Source organism: Heteronotia binoei, unplaced genomic scaffold (assembly GCF_032191835.1).
Source record: "Heteronotia binoei isolate CCM8104 ecotype False Entrance Well unplaced genomic scaffold, APGP_CSIRO_Hbin_v1 ptg001202l, whole genome shotgun sequence".
Classification (NCBI taxonomy): Eukaryota; Metazoa; Chordata; class Lepidosauria; order Squamata; family Gekkonidae; genus Heteronotia; species Heteronotia binoei.
This window is the reverse complement of record NW_026800203.1, coordinates 31,297-49,093: the sequence shown is the minus strand read 5'-3', so window position 1 is coordinate 49,093 and position 17,797 is coordinate 31,297. Positions and strand designations below refer to the sequence as shown.

The 17,797-nt window shown below is 46.8% G+C and overlaps 2 protein-coding genes across 2 annotated transcripts; both read right to left on the bottom strand.

The window, feature by feature from the left end:
- Positions 1 to 3,878: 3,878 nt before the first annotated feature.
- On the bottom strand, positions 3,879 to 4,838 carry LOC132590944 (olfactory receptor 51H1-like). Its single transcript, XM_060263858.1, has one exon. It carries the CDS (start codon positions 4,836 to 4,838, stop codon positions 3,879 to 3,881), a length of 960 nt encoding a protein of 319 aa, XP_060119841.1.
- Positions 4,839 to 16,395: 11,557 nt separating this feature from the next.
- On the bottom strand, positions 16,396 to 17,349 carry LOC132590942 (olfactory receptor 51H1-like). Its single transcript, XM_060263856.1, has one exon. The coding sequence runs from the start codon at positions 17,347 to 17,349 to the stop codon at positions 16,396 to 16,398; it is 954 nt and encodes a 317-aa protein (XP_060119839.1).
- Positions 17,350 to 17,797: the final 448 nt, after the last annotated feature.

The window sequence follows — 17,797 nt, the reverse complement described above, 5'->3', positions numbered from 1 at the left end:
GTTTTTTGTTTGTTTGTTTTTATTTTTGGCCACTGTGAGACACAGAGCGTTGGACTGGATGGGCCATTGGCCTGATCGAACACGGCTTTTCTTAAGTCTGGGACAGTGATGCTCTGTATTCTGGGTGCTTGGGGGGGGGCAACAGTGGGAGGGCTTCTAGTGTTCTCGGCCCACTGGTGGACCTCCTGATGGCACCTGGGGTTTTGGCCACTGTGTAACACAGGGTGTTGGACTGGATGGATCATTGGCCTGATCCAACATGGCTTCTTTTATGTTCTTCTGCATTGGAAAGTCTAGCAATCCCACCTTTTCCTATTGTGCGTCCACAGTATCTGGTATTCTGTATCTGAACATGAAGGTTCCATTGATCTGTATATGTAGACAGCTATGTAAAGGTCCCATTTTTCAGAGACTTCTGTCATGGTAGAGAATGGGAAGGGATGTGGCTCAATGGAGGAGTATTTTATTTATTTATTTATTTATTTGGGATTTATATCCCGCCCTTCCCACAATTTGCTTGTCTTGCAGCTCCCTCCCCTTTGTTAGCACCACATGGTAACTGAGGATACCAAGAGCTCCTTCCTGTAGGTTGTCTCCAGATGAATTCACCCCAAATAGATCCTATTCCACTCCTATTGGAAGGAAGGCAGGTTAATTTTATTTTCAAATAGATAAATACTATCCATTCTGTTATGTGTTAGCAAAGGCAATACTCAAAAGTCACCCCAACAGAATACCATCTGTCAACAGAATACCATCTGTCAATTTAGGTAGGAAAAATCCAATGCATGGTTATAGGATGGGGGAGACTTGTCTTAGCAGTAGGATGTGCAAAAAGGATCTAGGGGTCTTAGTGGATCATATGCTGAACCTGTGTCAACAGTGTGATGCGGTGGCTAAAAAGGCAAATGTAATTTTGGGCTGTATCAACAGAAGTATAGTGTCCAGATCATGTGAAATGATGGTATCGCTATACTCTGCTCTGGAAAGACCTCACCTATAGTATTGTGTTCAGTTTTGGGCACCACATTTTAAGATGGATATAGACAAGCAGGAACGGGTCCAGAGGAGGGCAACAAAGATGGTGAGGGGTCTGGAGACCAAGTCCTATGAGGAAAGGTTGAAGGAGCTGGGGATGCTTAGCCTGGAGAGGAGGTGGCTGAGAGGTGATAGGATCACCATCTTCAAGTACTTGAAGGGCTGTCCTAGAGAGGATGGGGTGGAATTGTTTTCTGTGGCCCCAGAAGGCAGGACCAGAACCAGTGGGTTGAAATTAAATTAAAAGAATTTCCGGCTCAACATTAGGAAGAACTTCCTGACCATTAGAGCGATTCCTCAGTGGAACAGGCTTCCTCGGGAGATGGTGGGCTCTCCTTCCTTGGAGTTTTTTAAACAGAGGCTAGATGGCCATCCGGCAGCAATGAAGATCCTGTGAATTTAGGGGGAGGTGTTTGTGAGTTTCCTGCATTGTGCAAGGGGTTGGACTAGATGACCCTGGAAGTCCCTTCCAACTCTAGGATTCCATGATTCTCCTTCCTTGGAGGTTTTTAAACAGAGGCTAGAAGGCCATCTGACAGCAATGCAGATCCTGTGAATTTAGGGGGAAGAAAATGAAGAAGAAGATATTGGATTTATATCCCGCTCTCCACTCTGAAGAGTCTCAGAGTGGCTCACAATCTCCTTTACCTTCCTCCGTCACAACAGACACCCTGTGAGGTGGGCGGGGCTGGAGAGGGCTCTCACAGCAGCTGCCCTTTCAAGGACAACCTCTGCCAGAGCTATGGCTGACCCAAGGCCTCTCCAGCAGATGCAAGTGGAGGAGTGGGGAATCAAACCCGGTTCTCCCAGATAAGAGTCCGCACACTTAACCACTACACCAAACTGGCTCTCCTACAGGGGTTTGTGAGTTTCCTGCATTGTGCAGGGAGTTGGACTAGATGACCCTGGAGGTCCCTTTCATTTCTATGTTTCTAATCCATGCTGATCAACTCAGCACAGAGGAGCAGGACACTAAGGGTGCATTCACACTACACTAAATAATAGAACAAAATTGGAGTCCAGGAGTACCTTTTAGACCAACAAAGTTTTATTGAGAATGTAAGCTTCCATGTGATAAAAGCCATCAGACAACAGTATGGGATGGAATTAGCAGCCCTACATATAGAGAGAATGGACAGTGAATTAGTAAGCAAAATAGTGAAAATGTTTTAGGAGATTAGAAGAATGACAAGTTGGAGTCTAGTAATCCTTGGTTTGGATTGACTGGGCAGAAAAAACAGCAAAGGCAGTAAACGTCAGAATTGATGTCTAAGGTGTTAGTTTCTTAATTGTGAAGAGTAATAAATTAGAGTCTGTTGTAATCAGGGGTTGTTTTGTAGAAAAAATAGGTGGTGGAGCTCATCCAGGGATTGTTATGCAGTCGCACCTATTATTAAGTGGACAAGGAGGCGGAACTTTCAGAAGGAGGAGGTGGAACTCTCAGAAAGGTTCAGGAGCTGCGGTCCTGTGAGCTCCCACTGAATCCGAGGCCTGGTTGTAATGTTTCATTGGTCTCCTCTAAAGCATGGGTTAAAATAACATTTTTCTGTAGAATGAAGCTGGAGTCTACTCTGTTCAAATACTAATACAAAGATACATTAGCGCAGGGGTGACCAACGGTAGCTCTCCAGATGTTTTTTGCCTACAACTCCCATCAGCCCCAGACATTGGCCATACTGGCTGGGGCTGATGGGAGTTGTAGGCAAAAAACATCTGGAGAGCTACCGTTGGCCACCCCTGCATTAGAATATAGTGAATGTATGCCTCTCAAGTATGGGTTGAACTAACAATGTCCTTTTATTATTTATTACTATCCCACCCTTCCCAAACCGGCTGAGGGCAGGTCACATCAAGAATAAAACAATTACAGTAATAAAAACATAAAATTAAACAAATCAGTTACTAATTAAAAATTCAGTAATTACAATCTCAGATAATCACAATTTTCTAAAAGTAATAATGCCAGGGAGATTTCTATTCTGTTATATTGCATATTATCACAGACTTTATTCTGCTTCCTAGGGTAACTGACTGGCTACTGAAAAGGTTTTTAAGTCTTCAGAGCGCATAAAGAAAGAACAGAATTCTACATATTTTAAACTTTAAAATTATTTCAGATAATTTCTTTCCCAAAGGCTTTTTACCTTGAAAAGCATTTCTAACAAAACGTTAGGAAGAACTTTCCTTTTTTGTTATTATTATTATTATTTGTTTATTTATATTCCGCCCATTCCCCCATTGGGGGCTCGGAGCAGAGCACAGCAAATAGAAATAGAATCACAATACAATCATAATAAAGCCAATTACAACATTCATCAAAGCGCAGCAAGACGATTCAGCAAGATGACATGACAGCAAGGTGGCTTAGCACGAAATAGTCCCTGACAGAGTGGTTCCTCAGTGGGACAGGCTTCCTCGGGAGGAGGTGGGCTCGAGGTTTTTAAACAGAGGCAAGAGGGCCATCTGACAGCAATGCTGATTCTGAATTAGGCAGATCATGAGAAGGAGGGCAGGAAGGGTTTTATCAGTGATTAGTTCTCAAGGCCCCTTCTTGCAGGGATATTGAGATTTTTTTGGTCACCTTCTGGGCAGGGGGTTGCCGGGTGTGCGTGCGGAGGAGGGTATTTGTGAATTTCCTGCATTGTGCAGGGAGTGGACTAGATGACCTTGGCCCTTCTAACTCTGATTCTATGATTTTAAGCCATGTAAGGCTTTAAAGTTCGAAACCAACACCCTGAATGGGTTCCGATAGCTTCTTAAGACTTCTGAGATACTCATTTTGCTTCTTAAGACTTTAAATAGCGCATGGACCTATTTAACATGTAACAATTTTTTTTTAATCAACTCCTGATTTTCGTTTGCTGGAACATTTTGAGTATCCTTTGTCGAATCTGCTGTGTTTTCACACTGTACACAATGGGATTAAGAAGGGGTGGGACAGCAATGTAGATGTTGGCCATCATCATGTGAACGAGGAGAGAGAGGTGTCTTCCAATCCGATGAACAGCACTGGCCCCAATCATTGGAACATAAAAAATCAAGATGGCGCACACATGGGAGACGCAGGTGTTCAGAGCCCGGGACCGCTCTTCGCGGGAGGCGATGCTCAGAACAGTCTTCAGAATGAGGAGGTACGACACAAGAATGATCACAACATCCAAACATAATGTACAGATTACTACAGTCAAGCCATAAAACGTATTGATGGTTGTGTCTGCGCAGGCCAAGTGCACAATATCTTGATGGAGACAATAGGAATGAGAGAGGACGTTGGACCTACAAAAGGGAAGGCGTTTAATAAGGAAGGGGGCAGGGAAGCAGATACAGAAACCTCTGGCCAATATGGCTAGTCCAATTTTCCCAACCACTGTATTTGGGAGAAGTAAAGTGTATCTTAGAGGGTTTTGTATGGCAATCAAACGGTCAAAGGCCATGGCCACGAGGATGCCAGACTCTGTCCACTGGAACAGATGGATGAAGAACATCTGCACGATGCAGCCAGTGAATGAGATTTCCCTGGCATCGAACCAGTAAACGCCCAGCATCGTTGGCATTGTGGTCAGTGAGAGGCCCAGGTCCGAGCAGGCGAGTATGGAGAGGAAGAGGTACATGGGCTCATGGAGGCTCTGCTCTCTCTTGATGACAAAGAGGATAGTGAAGTTTCCGAAGAGAGTCAGGAGGTAGAGCAGGCAGAGAGGGAAGGCCATCCATGAGTTGCGCTCCTGCATGCCGGGAATGCCAACAAGCACAAAGGATTGGTGGTTTGTGGTTCTGTTATTGAAGCTGATGGTTGATTTCATCCTCCAAAGGACTTGTACTACAATGAGACGGTGGGATTTAAAGGTTCTGTGAATATGAACATAACAACATCCGAAGAGTCCTGCTGGATCAGATCAGTGAGGGTCCATCTAGTCCAGCCTCCTGTCTCACACAATCGCCAACCAGTTCCTCTGGAGGGCCAGCAACAGGGCAGAGAGGCCGAGGCCTTCTCCTGAGAAGAACCTCAGAAGAGCCCTGCTGGATCAGCCCAGTGAAGGTCCATCTAGTCCAGCCTCCTGCCTCGCTCAGTGGCCAACTAGTTCCTCTGGAGGGCCAGCAACAGGGCAGAGACGCCAAGGCCTTTCCCTGAGAAGAACATCAGAAAAGCCCTGCTGAATCAGACCATTGAGGGTCCATCTAGTCCAGCCTCCTTTATCACACAGTGGCCAGCCAGTTCCCCTGGAGGGTTAACAACAGGGCAGAGAGGCCAAGGCCTTCCCCTGAGAAGAACATCAGAAGAGCCCTTCTTGATCAGACCAGGGAGGGTCCATCTAGTACAGCCTCCTGTCTCGCACAGTGGCCAACCAGTTCCTCTGGAGGGCTAACAACAGGGCACAGAGGCTGAGACCTTTCCCTGATGTTGCCTGCTGGCTCTGGGATTCAGGTGTTTAGTGCCTCTGAATGTGGAGGTTCCCCAGCCACCATGGCTAGAAGCCACTGATAGACCTATCCTCTGTGAATCTACTGAATCCCTGTTTAAAGCAGTTTATTCCTATGGCTATCATCACTTCATCCTCTGGCAGTGAATTCCACATCTGAATCAAGTAGTATTTCCTTCTGTCCTGAACCTCCTGCCCATCGGCTTCATTGAATGCCCTAAATACTAGTATTTTGAGAGAGGGAGAAAGAGTTAAGAACATAAGAACATAAGAGAAGCCATGTTGGATCAGGCCAACGGCCCATCAAGTCCAACACTCTGTGTCACACAGTGGCAAAAAAAAATAATTATATATACACACACACTGTGGCTAATATCCAAAGTCAGACAGGTTCAACCAAGAGAGATCTGGATATGGTATCTGCACAGCTTGCTCTGCCAAGTGTATTGTTAAAAACCTCAATAAACCAATGGAGGCGAGATTGCATTGAAATATTTCCATATCCCATGGATCCCGGTTACTGGAAGAGGTCTCAGAAATATACTACCACTGATGGACCTCTGCTCCATATTTTTATCTAACCCCATCTTGAAGGTGGCTATGCTTGTAGCCGCCACCACCTCCTGTGGCAGTGAATTCCACATGTTAATCACCCTTTGGGTGAAGAAGTACTTCCTTTTATCCGTTTTAACCTGTCTGCTCAGCAATTTCATCGAAGTTCTTACTTTGGGAAGTCATCCCACCCTATGTTATAAATTCAAGTCACATCACTCAGGGCCCAGTGTGAACTGGGACACGGCAATTAACAAGTCAAATAAATAATAATACTTAACTAGTATATTTCTGAGACCTCTTCCAGTAACCGGGATCCATGGGATATGGAAATATTTCAATGCAATCTCGCCTCCATTGGTTTATTGAGGTTTTTAACAATACACTTGGCAGAGCAAGCTGTGCAGATACCATATCCAGATCTCTCTTGGTTGAACCTGTCTGACTTTGGATATGATAGACTGCCCAGTCTATGCTAGTTCTGAGTCCAGCAGCACCTTAGAACCCAGTAAGAATTTTAGGGACTAAGAATTCAAGAATCAAAGCTCCTCTTGTTAGACACGAGTCAGGATTATTCCTGAATTAGTGATCCTAGAAAACAAACCTCCTTTCGCAGCCTAATGGTGTTCTTGCTGCAAAGAAGCTGAGACTTCCTTGAGCGTTGGAATCAGAACTTCACCCCCTTAGATGCAGCCACCTTGAAATATGCCCACCATAACTTTAGGGCCAGCATCAGCCCTGCTCTTGTTTTTGTGGGATGGCTGAGATTTTTGTCCTCTTGCTCCATTTCACTGGACCATTTCCCACCAGGTTCCCACCATTTCCACTTCCTCTCAAAATGGTCAACACTTCTGTAATGGACTCAGGTAGTTTGCCTGGAAGCTTGCCGGATTGGCTAGGCCATGCCTCATAAAGAGGAGTTGAGCTTTAGTACTGGAGTGGTTCAGTTCAATCTGGGAACTGGAAGAGTTCAGTCAGAGCTGAAGCTGTTCAGTTGTGAGAGCAACCGGCAAGGAGCTGAGCCAGCCTGTGGGCTGAGTTCCTTGGGAGACAGAACAGAGTAAAAGTTTCTGTCAGGGAGAGAGTTATTGGGAAGAAGGGGTCAAAACCAGGCACCTTCTGTGAGGAGAAACTCTGTGAAGAGATCTGTCAGCACATCAGGGCAGACTCTGGTCCAATTGAGAACACAAAAACACACAGAAAGAAAGACTGGATTCTTGTGGTTAGGAAGGAATCTCATGAATCAGACTAGAAATCTAGCTGGGTGGGACACACAGGATTGAGGGGCTGGCTAGAGCACTCAAAAAGTGTGAGTCCGGAATGCTAGTGAGTGTGAGGGAATATTTATCAGGCGCAAGTCAGGAGTCCTCAGTGTTAATGCCAAAGAGTGTGTGACTGTCTATTATTTTTACGATTTAAGAAGCCCAAGTTTAGGCGATAATTCCATCTCTGCCTACTGTTCCTAGTGCCAAGTAGGCACTGCATGCCTGCTCTAAGTTTTTGTATATTTCTAAAATATGCCTTTTTAGTTTATATTTTAAACTATCCCAGCATGACAAATCTGATGTTCATTGATTATTTTGAATTTCTGCCTGCCAACTGATTTCCCTTTAAATAGTCTAATTAATATTATTTTACCCCCTTCCTTGCTTTTTTGTGTTCCAATAAATATCTTTTGGTTTTGACTTTAAAACGTCTGGTGCCTAAGCTTTACTTCTGACAGGATTTCAGTGTGGGTGCCTGAGGTACTGGGGGAAGGTAACAGAAAAAAATCATCGTGGTCACCCTCCCAAGCTGACCCTGGCTGGCTCCTCACAACTTCTTACCAAAGACAAAACATAATAATATACTTAAATACATCGAAATCACACATTGAGCTGCCTTTGAGGCTTATGTAGCTCCAAGTGTTGTGGTCAGGAGAACTGGGGAACTGGTGGAAATCAGTGCCATGTGGCAGTGTAGCTAAAACGATATGCGAAGCCTTCATGTGCCACAATTTCCCCTCCGTCTGCTCACAGACACACGTTATGTTTAGAAATCCGTATTTCTGCAGAGGAGCAAGGGGGGAATTGTCCAGAATTTTACAAAAAGAAAAAAAAGGGGGGGGGATTGAAGTAATGCTCCAGTTTGGACTTGCACAGGAAGGAAATTTAATGAAGCAGAACTTTTAACAAGCTCAGCTTCCTTAAAGAGCAGCACAGTTTATTTATTTAAGATAGTTACGTACATCCTCCTCCATCAAGGAAAGTGTTCCTGGAGTGGAAACGTTCCTGGAATGGATATGGAGAGGAAGAGAACGTTTCCAAAAACTCCTGCTCATACCTTTTTCTGGCATTCTGACCACTGATTTCTGTGTAATTTCCAGAACTTTCCTTGCTGCAGTCCTAAGGCAAGCCCACAAAACTGAGCATGTTGTCTTCTTGACACCATGAAGAGCCTCTTGCACTTACCTGACTTTGCAGTGCTGACTGTGAACCTGCCTTGGTCCCCCCCGGGTGACAAAAGGCGACTTTGCCTGAGCTGCTGCAAGGGAGATTCTGGCCAGCGCTTTTTATGGCATCTGGGCTTTAGTTCAAGCACTGCTGTGTTTTCCCTTTGGGGAAGGAGGCAGTCCAAACCACGAAAAAGAACAAAACCTAGTGGGAGGAGGTCCCTGAAGCCCCAGCAGTGGGGCCAACCATCCTCCAGAAAAGCCTCCCTGCAATGTAAGAATCACTTGCATTTGGGAGGGGCTGTGGCTCAGTGGTAGAGCATCTGCTTGGGATGCAGAAGGTCCCAGGTTCAATCCCTGGCATCTCCAGTTAAAAGAACTGGGTACTTGATGAGGGGAAAGAACTCAGCCTGAAACCCTGGAGAGCTGCTGTCACTTTGGAGCTGACGGAGTTTGGGGAGGGACAGTGGCTCAGTGGCAGTGCATCTGCTTGATAAGCAGAAGGTTCCAGGTTCAATCCCCGGCATCTCCAACTAAAAAGGGTCCAGGCAAGTAGGTGTGAAAAACCTCAGCTGGAGACCCTGGAGAGCCGCTGCCAGACTGAGTAGAAAATACTGACCTTGGTGGACCCAAGAGGGTCTGATTCAGTAGAAGGCAGCTTCAGATGTTCTTCTTCTTCTCCTCCCCCTCCTTTTTTTCCTCCTCCTGGTTGGATTCTGTGAATTAGGCAGATCAAGGGAAGGAGGGCAGGAAGGGTTTATTTTATTTATTTATTATTTTATTTATCTTAAATTTGTATGCCACTCACGCCGTACGGATTCTGGGCAGCTCACAGTCACAATACCATAATAACAATACCTTACAGTTATAAAATCAAAACAGGTATAAACAAAATTTATAATTTAAAAATTTAAAATGGTGCTATAAAATTTCTTACATAGGCGGTCCAGCTTCATTATAGTTCTTGATTCTCTGTATTGCTCTATTAGGTGTCTTATAGATGGATGGTAGTATTCAGTGACATACAAGTGGCAGCTACACACGCATTAGATACTGTAGGCCTGCTGGAAAAGGTCAGTGTTACAGGCCCTGTGGAATTGGAAGAGATCCCACTGGGCTCTCGTGGCCTCTGGGAGTGCGTTCCATAAATTAGGGGCTGGCACAGAGAAGGCCTTCACCTGTGTAGCGCATAATGAGGCCTCCCTTGGTCCGGGGATGGATAACAGATATTGACTTCCTAAATCCAGTGCTCTGGGTATATATGGGGGTACACAATAGGCAGTCAGTGCAGCTCTTTCAGCACCGTTTGAATGTGCTCCCATCGAGGGAGCCCCATTAACAACTGTGCTGCAGCGTTCTGCAGTGTCAGAGTCAGGGGCATCCCCGTGTAGAGGGCATTACAGTAGTCTATCCTCGAGGTGACCGTGGCATGGATCACCATTGCTAAGCCGTGCTGCTCCAGGAAAGGGGCCAGTTGCCATACCGGCTGCAGACGAAAAAAGGCAGACTTGGCAGTAGCTATGGGCCTCCATAGTCAGAGAGGGCTCCAGAAGCACTCCCAAGCGCCTGACCTTAGGGGCCGGTATCAACGGCACCCTGTCGAAGCCCAGCAAGGGACCCTCCTTCACTGGACCATCGCAACTCAGATAGAGAAGCTCCATCTTTGTCGGATTCAGCTTCAGTCAACTCAGCCTCAGCCAGGATGTCATGGCTTGTAATGCCAGGTCTAAGTTATCTGGGCCAAAGTGGGACCGGCCACCCATCAATAGATAGAGCTGGGTGCATCTGCATATCAATGGCACCCAAATCTTAGTGGACCATACGCTGAACATGAGTCAACAGTGTGATGCGGTGGCTAAAAAGGCAAATGTAATTTTGGGCTGTATCAACAAAAGTCTAGTGTCCAGATCACGTGATGTGATTGGATCGTTTTACTCTGCTCTGGGAAGACCTCACCTGGAGTATTGTGTTCAGTTTTGGGCACCACATTTTAAGAAGGACATAGACAAGCTGGAACGGGTCCAGAGGAGGGTGACGAAGAGGGTGAGGGGTCTGGAGACCAAGTCCTATGAGGAAAGGTTGAAGGAGCTGGGCATGTTTAGCCTGAAGAGGAGGTGGCTGAGAGGTGATAGGATCATCATCTTCAAGTCCTTGAAGGGCTGTCATAGAGAGGATGGTGTGGAATTGTTTTCTGTGGCCCCAGAAGGTAGGACCAGAACCTCTCTCTCTCTCTCTCTCTCAGCTTGGCTTCGCGAACGAAGATTTAAGAAGGGTGCAATAGTCCACGTCTGCTGCAGGCTCGCTGGTGGCTGACAAGACCAATGCGGGACAGGCAGGTCCGGCCACAATGGCTGCAGGGAAAAGTCTGATTTAGGGTTGGTGCTGTAGCAGTGCGATTCTTCCTCAATCTCCTTTTGTCCTCAAGACCAGCTATGCGTGCATTCTCAAAGGAAGAGACAGCCTGGTGGATGGTGTGCCTCCATGCTTTGCGATCTGAGGCTAGGTCAGACCACTGGTGATGGTTGATGCGACAGGTGCCAAGGGATTTCTTCAAGGAGTCCTTGTACCTTTTCTTTGGTGCCCCTCTATTTCGATGGCCGGTGGAGAGTTCGCCATACATGGCAATCTTGGGAAGGCGGTGGTTTTCCATCCTAGAAATATGCCCTGCCCAGCGCAGCTGCGTCTTCAGCAGCAGTGCCTCGATGCTGGTAACCTCCGCCCACTTGAGGACTTCAGTGTTGGTCACAAAGTCACTCCAGTGGATGTTGAGGATGATGCGAAGGCAGCGCTGATGAAAGCGCTCGAGAAGTTGCAGGTGATGACGGTATAAAACCCATGATTCGGAGCCGTAGATGAGGGTTGTCATCACAACCGCTTTGTAAACATTGATCTTTGTGCCTTTTTTCAGATGCTTGTTGCTCCACACTCTTTTGTGCAGTCGGCCAAATGCACGGTTTGCCTTTGCCAGCCTGTTGTCAATCTCCTTGTCGATCTTGGCATCTGAGGAGATGATGCACCCCAGGTAGCTGAACTGCTGGACTGTCTTCAGAACTGATTCACCCACAGTGATGCAGGGAGGGTGATAATCTTCCTGGGGTGCAGGCTGGTGGAGAACTTCTGTCTTCTTCAGACTAACTTCTAGGCCGAATAGCTTGGCAGCCTTTGCAAAGCAGGACGTCATATGCTGCAGAGCTGATACCGAGTGGGAGACGAGTGCGGAGAGAACCAAGGACCAGAACCAAGGGGCTGAAATTAAATCAAAAGAGTTTCCAGCTCAACATTAGGAAGAACTTCCTGACCGTTAGAGCGATTCCTCAGTGGAACAGGCTTCCTCCTCGGGAGGTGGTGGGCTCTCCTTCCTTGGAGGTTTTTAAACAGATGCTAGATGGCCATCTGACAGCAATGAGGATCCTGTGAATTTATGGGGAGGTGTTTGTGAGTTTCCAGCATTGTGCAGGTGGTTGGACTAGAGGTCTCTTCCAACTCTATGATTCTAAGCCTGTACCTACTGACAATCTGGGCAAGGGGGCGCATATAGATGTTAAATAACATCGGGGATGGAATTGCCCCTTGCGGCATGCCACATATATATATGGGTGTCTCTGAGGGATGATATCTCCCCTATCACCACCTTTTGTCTCCAACCTTGGAGGAAAGAGGCCAGTTGTTGTAGGGTGGACCCTCGAATACCCACGTCGGCGAGGCGGCTGGTCAGTATCTGATGGTCAACCATATCAAAATGGCTGACAGATCTAATAGCAGCAGCACCGCTGAGCCGCCTCGATCCAGATGCTGCAGGAGGTCATCTATGAGGACTGTCTCCGTCCCGTGACCTGGGTGAAAGCTGGACTGAAACGCATCCAGCACCGAAGCGTCATCCAGGAACCCCTGTAACTGAGCCACTACAGCCCGCTCTATAACCTTACACAAAAAGGGTAGATTTGACACCGGCCGATAGTTTGCATCCGTGCTGTTATGTATGTGTCTTAAAGTGTGTACTTCCTGCCGGCTCATCGGAGCCAGGAAAGCAGAGCTTGGGGACTGTATAACAACGGGTAGTGGGATCCAAATATCCAAATGCCACCCTGCATCTATCATAGACCCCTGCCTGTTTGAATGAACCAATGGCAGGCTAGTGCGGGAGATTAGAGTTGTATATAAGATTGGCCAACAGGTCCTTAGTCAGTCTTTGCTGGGAGCAGCCTTCACCAGGCTTCCTTAATAAAGAGCTGTCCTCACTAGGATCTCATCTCTTCAATGCTTTGAACCCACTATTTTATAAGTGTTAGTTCTCGTGGCCCCTTCTTACACACCCAGGAAAATGCTGTTTGTGGTGAGGCAGCAAATTTTCTCCGGGCCGGTTTGACAAGGGATCCTGGAGGTTTTTGTCATGGAGCAGGGGTCACTGGGGAGGGGTGTGTGTGGTGGGGAGGTATTTGTGAGTTTCTTGCATTGTGCAGGGAGTGCACTAGATGACCCTGGAGTTCCCTTCTAACTTTGATTCTATGATTCTCAGCCTCATAAGACTTTAAAGTTCAAAATCAACACCTTGAATTGACCTCTGATACTGAAACTGAAACCTTTGTTAAGCATTTGTTCATAAGTCACAGGAAGTAGGAGGCAATACAATTATAAATCTGCAGTCTTCTTCTTCTTCTATTATATTGTATATATTTTACCATTATAATGTATGAGACCCACTTTGGTGTAGTGGTTGAGTGCGTGAACTCTTATCTTAGAGAACCGGGTTTGATTCCCCACTCCTCCACTTGCAGCTGCTGGAATGGCCTTGGGTCAGCCATAGCTCTGGCAGAGTTGTCCTTGAAAGAGCAGCTTCTGGGAGAGCTCTCTCAGCCCCACCCACCTCACAGAGTGTCTATGGGGGGGGGGAAGAAGATAAAGGAAAGTCGCTCTGAGTCTCTGATTCAGAGAGAAGGGTGGGGTATAAATCTGCAGTCTTCTTCTTCTATTATATTGTATATATTATACAATTATATTGTGTGAGAGACAGTTTGGTGTAGTGGTTGAGTGCGTGAACTCTTATCTTGGAGAACCAGGTTTCATTCCCCACTCCTCCACTTGCAGCTGCTGGAATTGTCAGAACTGGGATGAACTTCAGACGATTCCAAGACTTGTTACAAAGTTAGGATCTTTATTGAAGAACTACCGTACTAGAGCAACGAGATAACAGTAATGCCAATTCTTGGCAGTTGGTTACATTTTATGCCATCAGCAAAGCACAATAAAGCTATCATTCACACGGTTACAGACAAGTGTCTCCTTTCCCAGCATTCGTTATTTGAAGGGAGGATGTTCCCCTGTGGTGAAGGCCAAACGGCCTGTCTTCAAAGGGCACCTGTGGATGTTAAGGAGAGACTATCTGTCGCCTGCTCTGCTGCCCTAAATATTTGGCATAGCTAAGAGGGCAGGGTTAATCACTGAGGCTAGGCACTTCATGTTAGTATTAGGTTACAGCATGGAGTCAGTTTGGTCAAGGCAGATAGAGCAAAAGTTACAAGTTCTGACAGGAATGGCCTTGTGTCAGCCAGAGCTCTCTTATCTGGGAGAACAGGGTTTGATTCCCCACTCCTCCACTTGCAGCTGCTGAGAGATGGCCTTGGGTCAGCCAGAGCTCTCTTATCTGGGAGAACCGGGTTTGATTCCCCACTCCTCCACATGCAGCTGCTGGAATGGCCTTGGGTCAGCCAGAGCTCTCTTATCTGGGAGAACCGGGTTTGATTCCCCATTCCTCCACTTGCAGCTGCTGGAATGGTCTTGGGTCAGCCAGAGCTCTCTTATCTGGGAGAACAGGGTTTGATTCCCCACTCCTCCACTTGCAGCTGCTGGAATGGCCTTGGGTCAGCCAGAGCCCTCTTATCTGGGAGAACCAGGTTTGATTCCCCACTCCTCCACTTGCAGCTGCTGGGATGGCCTTGGGACAGCCAGAGCTCTCTTATCTGGGAGAACCGGGTTTGATTCCCCACTCCTCCACTTGCAGCTGCTGGGATGGCCTTGGGTCAGCCATAGCTCTGGCAGAGTTGTCCTTGAAAGGGCAGCTTCTGGGAGAGCTCTCTCAGCCCCACCTACCTCACAGGGTGTCTATGGGGGGGAGAAGATAAAGGAAAATTGCTCTGAGTCTCTGATTCAGAGAGAAGGGCGGGGTATAAATCTGCAAGTCTTCTTCTATTATAAAAGAAAATTCAATTTGAAACTATAAACATCTAACTATAGTATAAAATCAAGGACAGATTTAAAAAAAGATCCTGCCTATACTTCATTTTTTCACAAAGCCAATAAACCCATCCTACCGCCCATCAAACAGAGCCCTGTGGTGTAGAGTGGTAAAGCTGCAGTTGGAGCCCTCTATTTATTAATTTAATTTATATTCCGCCCTCCCCGCCGAAGCAGGCTCGAAGCACGACCTGAGTTCGATCCCAGTGGAAGCTGGTTCAGGTAGCCGGCTCGAGGTTGACTCAGCCTTCCATCCTTCCGAGGTCGGTCAAAGGAGTCCCCAGCTTGCTGGGGGGAAAGTGTAAAAGACTGGGGAAGGCAATGGCAAACCACCCTGTAAAAAGTCTGCCGTGAAAACGTTGTGAAAGCAACGTCACCCCAGAGTCGGAAACGACTGGTGCTTGCACAGGGGACCGCCGTTACCTTTTTTTACTGCCCATCAGCAAAAATAAAGGAAATTTCATTGAAGCATGCATACGAGTAAAGACATATTTGTTCAAAGTGTTAAGAGCCCAGATCTTACATTCCATCTTTGCTGAGAATTCTCAGTTACCATACCAAACCTTTAACGGCATAACAGCTGCAAATGAGAATACACCGAATATAAAAAAATTAAACATTGGAGATAAAATAAAAAAAGAAACTGAGATTACATATGCATTCATACATGGTCAGATTTAAATTTAAGAACGTCAGCCAAAAATTTTGCCACAGCCCTTCTGACCTCCCACTCAGTATCCTTCAGTAAATAATGACAGCGTTGCAGAATAGACAGTTCTGGGGATAAGGAAAGATTGCAAAGTAGATCTTTTGGAGATTATGATATATGGAACAATCAAGCAATATATGCTGAATTGTGTCGGGAATATACGCTCCACAGGAACAGAATCTATCACATAAAGGGACTTGAGGATATCTCCCCTGTAAAACTTTGGAGGGAAACTCATTTAGTCTAGCCAACATAAATGCCCTCTGATGACTAGAAATGGTTAAGTCTGATAGATAATGGAGCATTTTGTCACAAAAAACACTGAAGAATTCTCAGTTGCTACCAAACTGAGCAGAGTGGCGCAGAGTGAGTACTGCCGTCGGAGCCCTCTGCTCATGACCTGAGTTTGATCCCAAAGGAAGCTGGTTCAGATAGCTGGTTCCAGGTTGACTCAGCCTTCCATCCTTCCAAAGTTGGTAAAATGAGTACCCAGCTTGCTGGGGGGAGAGTGTAGAGGACTGGGGAAGGCAATGGCAAACCACCCCGTAAAAAGTCTGCCGTGAAAATGTTGTGAAAGCAACGTCACCCCAGAGTCGGAAACGACTGGTGCTTGCACAGGGGACTACCTTTACCTTTTACCAATACTGGGGGAGGGGAAAATAAACTGAAAGAGATAAAATGAGATGGGATGGGAAGAGTGAAGCTGGAGTGGGAGGAACAAGTAAGGCAAAAAATAAAAAAAAGCAAAGCAGAGGAGGGAAGGCTGTATCAAAGAGGCGAGGGAAAAACAGAGACTGCCCAGAGGAAGAGATGAGAAGGGGGATAAGGTGGTGGAGAGGAGGGAGGGGGAGAGCTGTATGGACTGCTAGAGAAATACGGTGGGGAGGGGGAGGAAGGGGCAAGGAGGTCTCTTTGGGCTCTGATAGTTTCATAAGACTTCTGAGTACTCTGTTTGCTTCTTAAGACTTTGAATAACACATGAACCTATTTAACCCTTTTACAAATAATTTTAAAACTCAACTCCTGATTTTCTCTTGCTGGAACATTTTGAGTATCCTTTGTCGAATCTGCTGTGTTTTCACACTGTACACAATGGGATTAAGAAGGGGTGGGACAGCTATGTAGACATTGGCCAACATCATGTGAACGAGGAGAGAGAGGTGTCTTCCGAACCGATGAACTGCACTGATACCGATCATTGGGATGTAAAAAATCAAGATGGCGCACACGTGGGAGACGCAGGTGTTCAGAGCCCGGGACCGCTCTTCGCGGGAGGCGATGCTCAGAACAGTCTTCAGAATGAGGAGGTACGACACAAGGATGATCACGACATCCAAACATAATGTACAGATGACCGCAACCAAGCCGTACAACATATTGATGGTTGTGTCTGCGCAGGCCAAGTGCACAATATCTTGATGGAGACAATAGGAATGAGAGAGGACGTTGGACCTACAGAAAGGCAGGCGATTAACAAGGCAAGTGGGAGGGAAGCAGATACAGAAACCTCTGGCCAATATGGCTAGTCCAATTTTCCCAATCACTGTATTTGAGAGAAGGAAAGAGTACCTTAGAGGATTTTGTATGGCAATCAAACGGTCAAAGGCCATGGCCACAAGGATGCCAGACTCTGTCCACTGGAACAGATGGATGAAGAACATCTGCAAGATGCAGGCAGTGAATGAGATTTCCCTGGCATCGAACCAGTAAACGCCCAACATCGTTGGCATCGTGGAGAACGAGAGGCCCAGGTCCGAGCAGGCGAGGATGGAGAGGAAAAGGTACATGGGCTGGTGGAGGCTTTGCTCTGTCTTGATGACAAAGAGGATAGTGAAGTTTCCGAAGAGAGTCAGGAGGTAGAGCACACAGAGAGGGAAGGCCATCCATGAGTTGCGCTCCTGCATGCCGGGAATGCCAACAAGGACAAAGGATTGGTGGTCCATGGTTCGGTTATTGATGGTTGATTTCATCCTCCAAAGGACTTGTAGTACGAGACGGTGGGATTTAAAGGTTCTGTGAATATGAACATAACAACATCAGAAGAGCCCTGCTGGGTCACACCAGTGAGGGTCCATCTATTCCAACAGTCCATCTCACACAGTAGCCAACCAATTCCTCTGGAGGACAAACAACAGGGCAGAGAGGCTGAGGTCTTCATAAGAACATCGGAAGAGCCCTGCTGGATCAGACTGGTGAGAGTCCATCTAGTCCAGCCTCCTGTCTCACACAGTGGCCAACCAGTTCCTCTGGAGGGCCAACAACAAGGTAGAGAGGCCACGGCCTTCTGCTGAGAAGAACTTCAGAACAGCCCTACTAGATCAGAGCAGGGAGGGTCCATCTAGTCCAGCCTCCTGTCTCGCACAGTGGCCAGCCAGTTCCTCTGCAGGGCCAACAACAGGGCAGAGAGGCCGAGGCCTT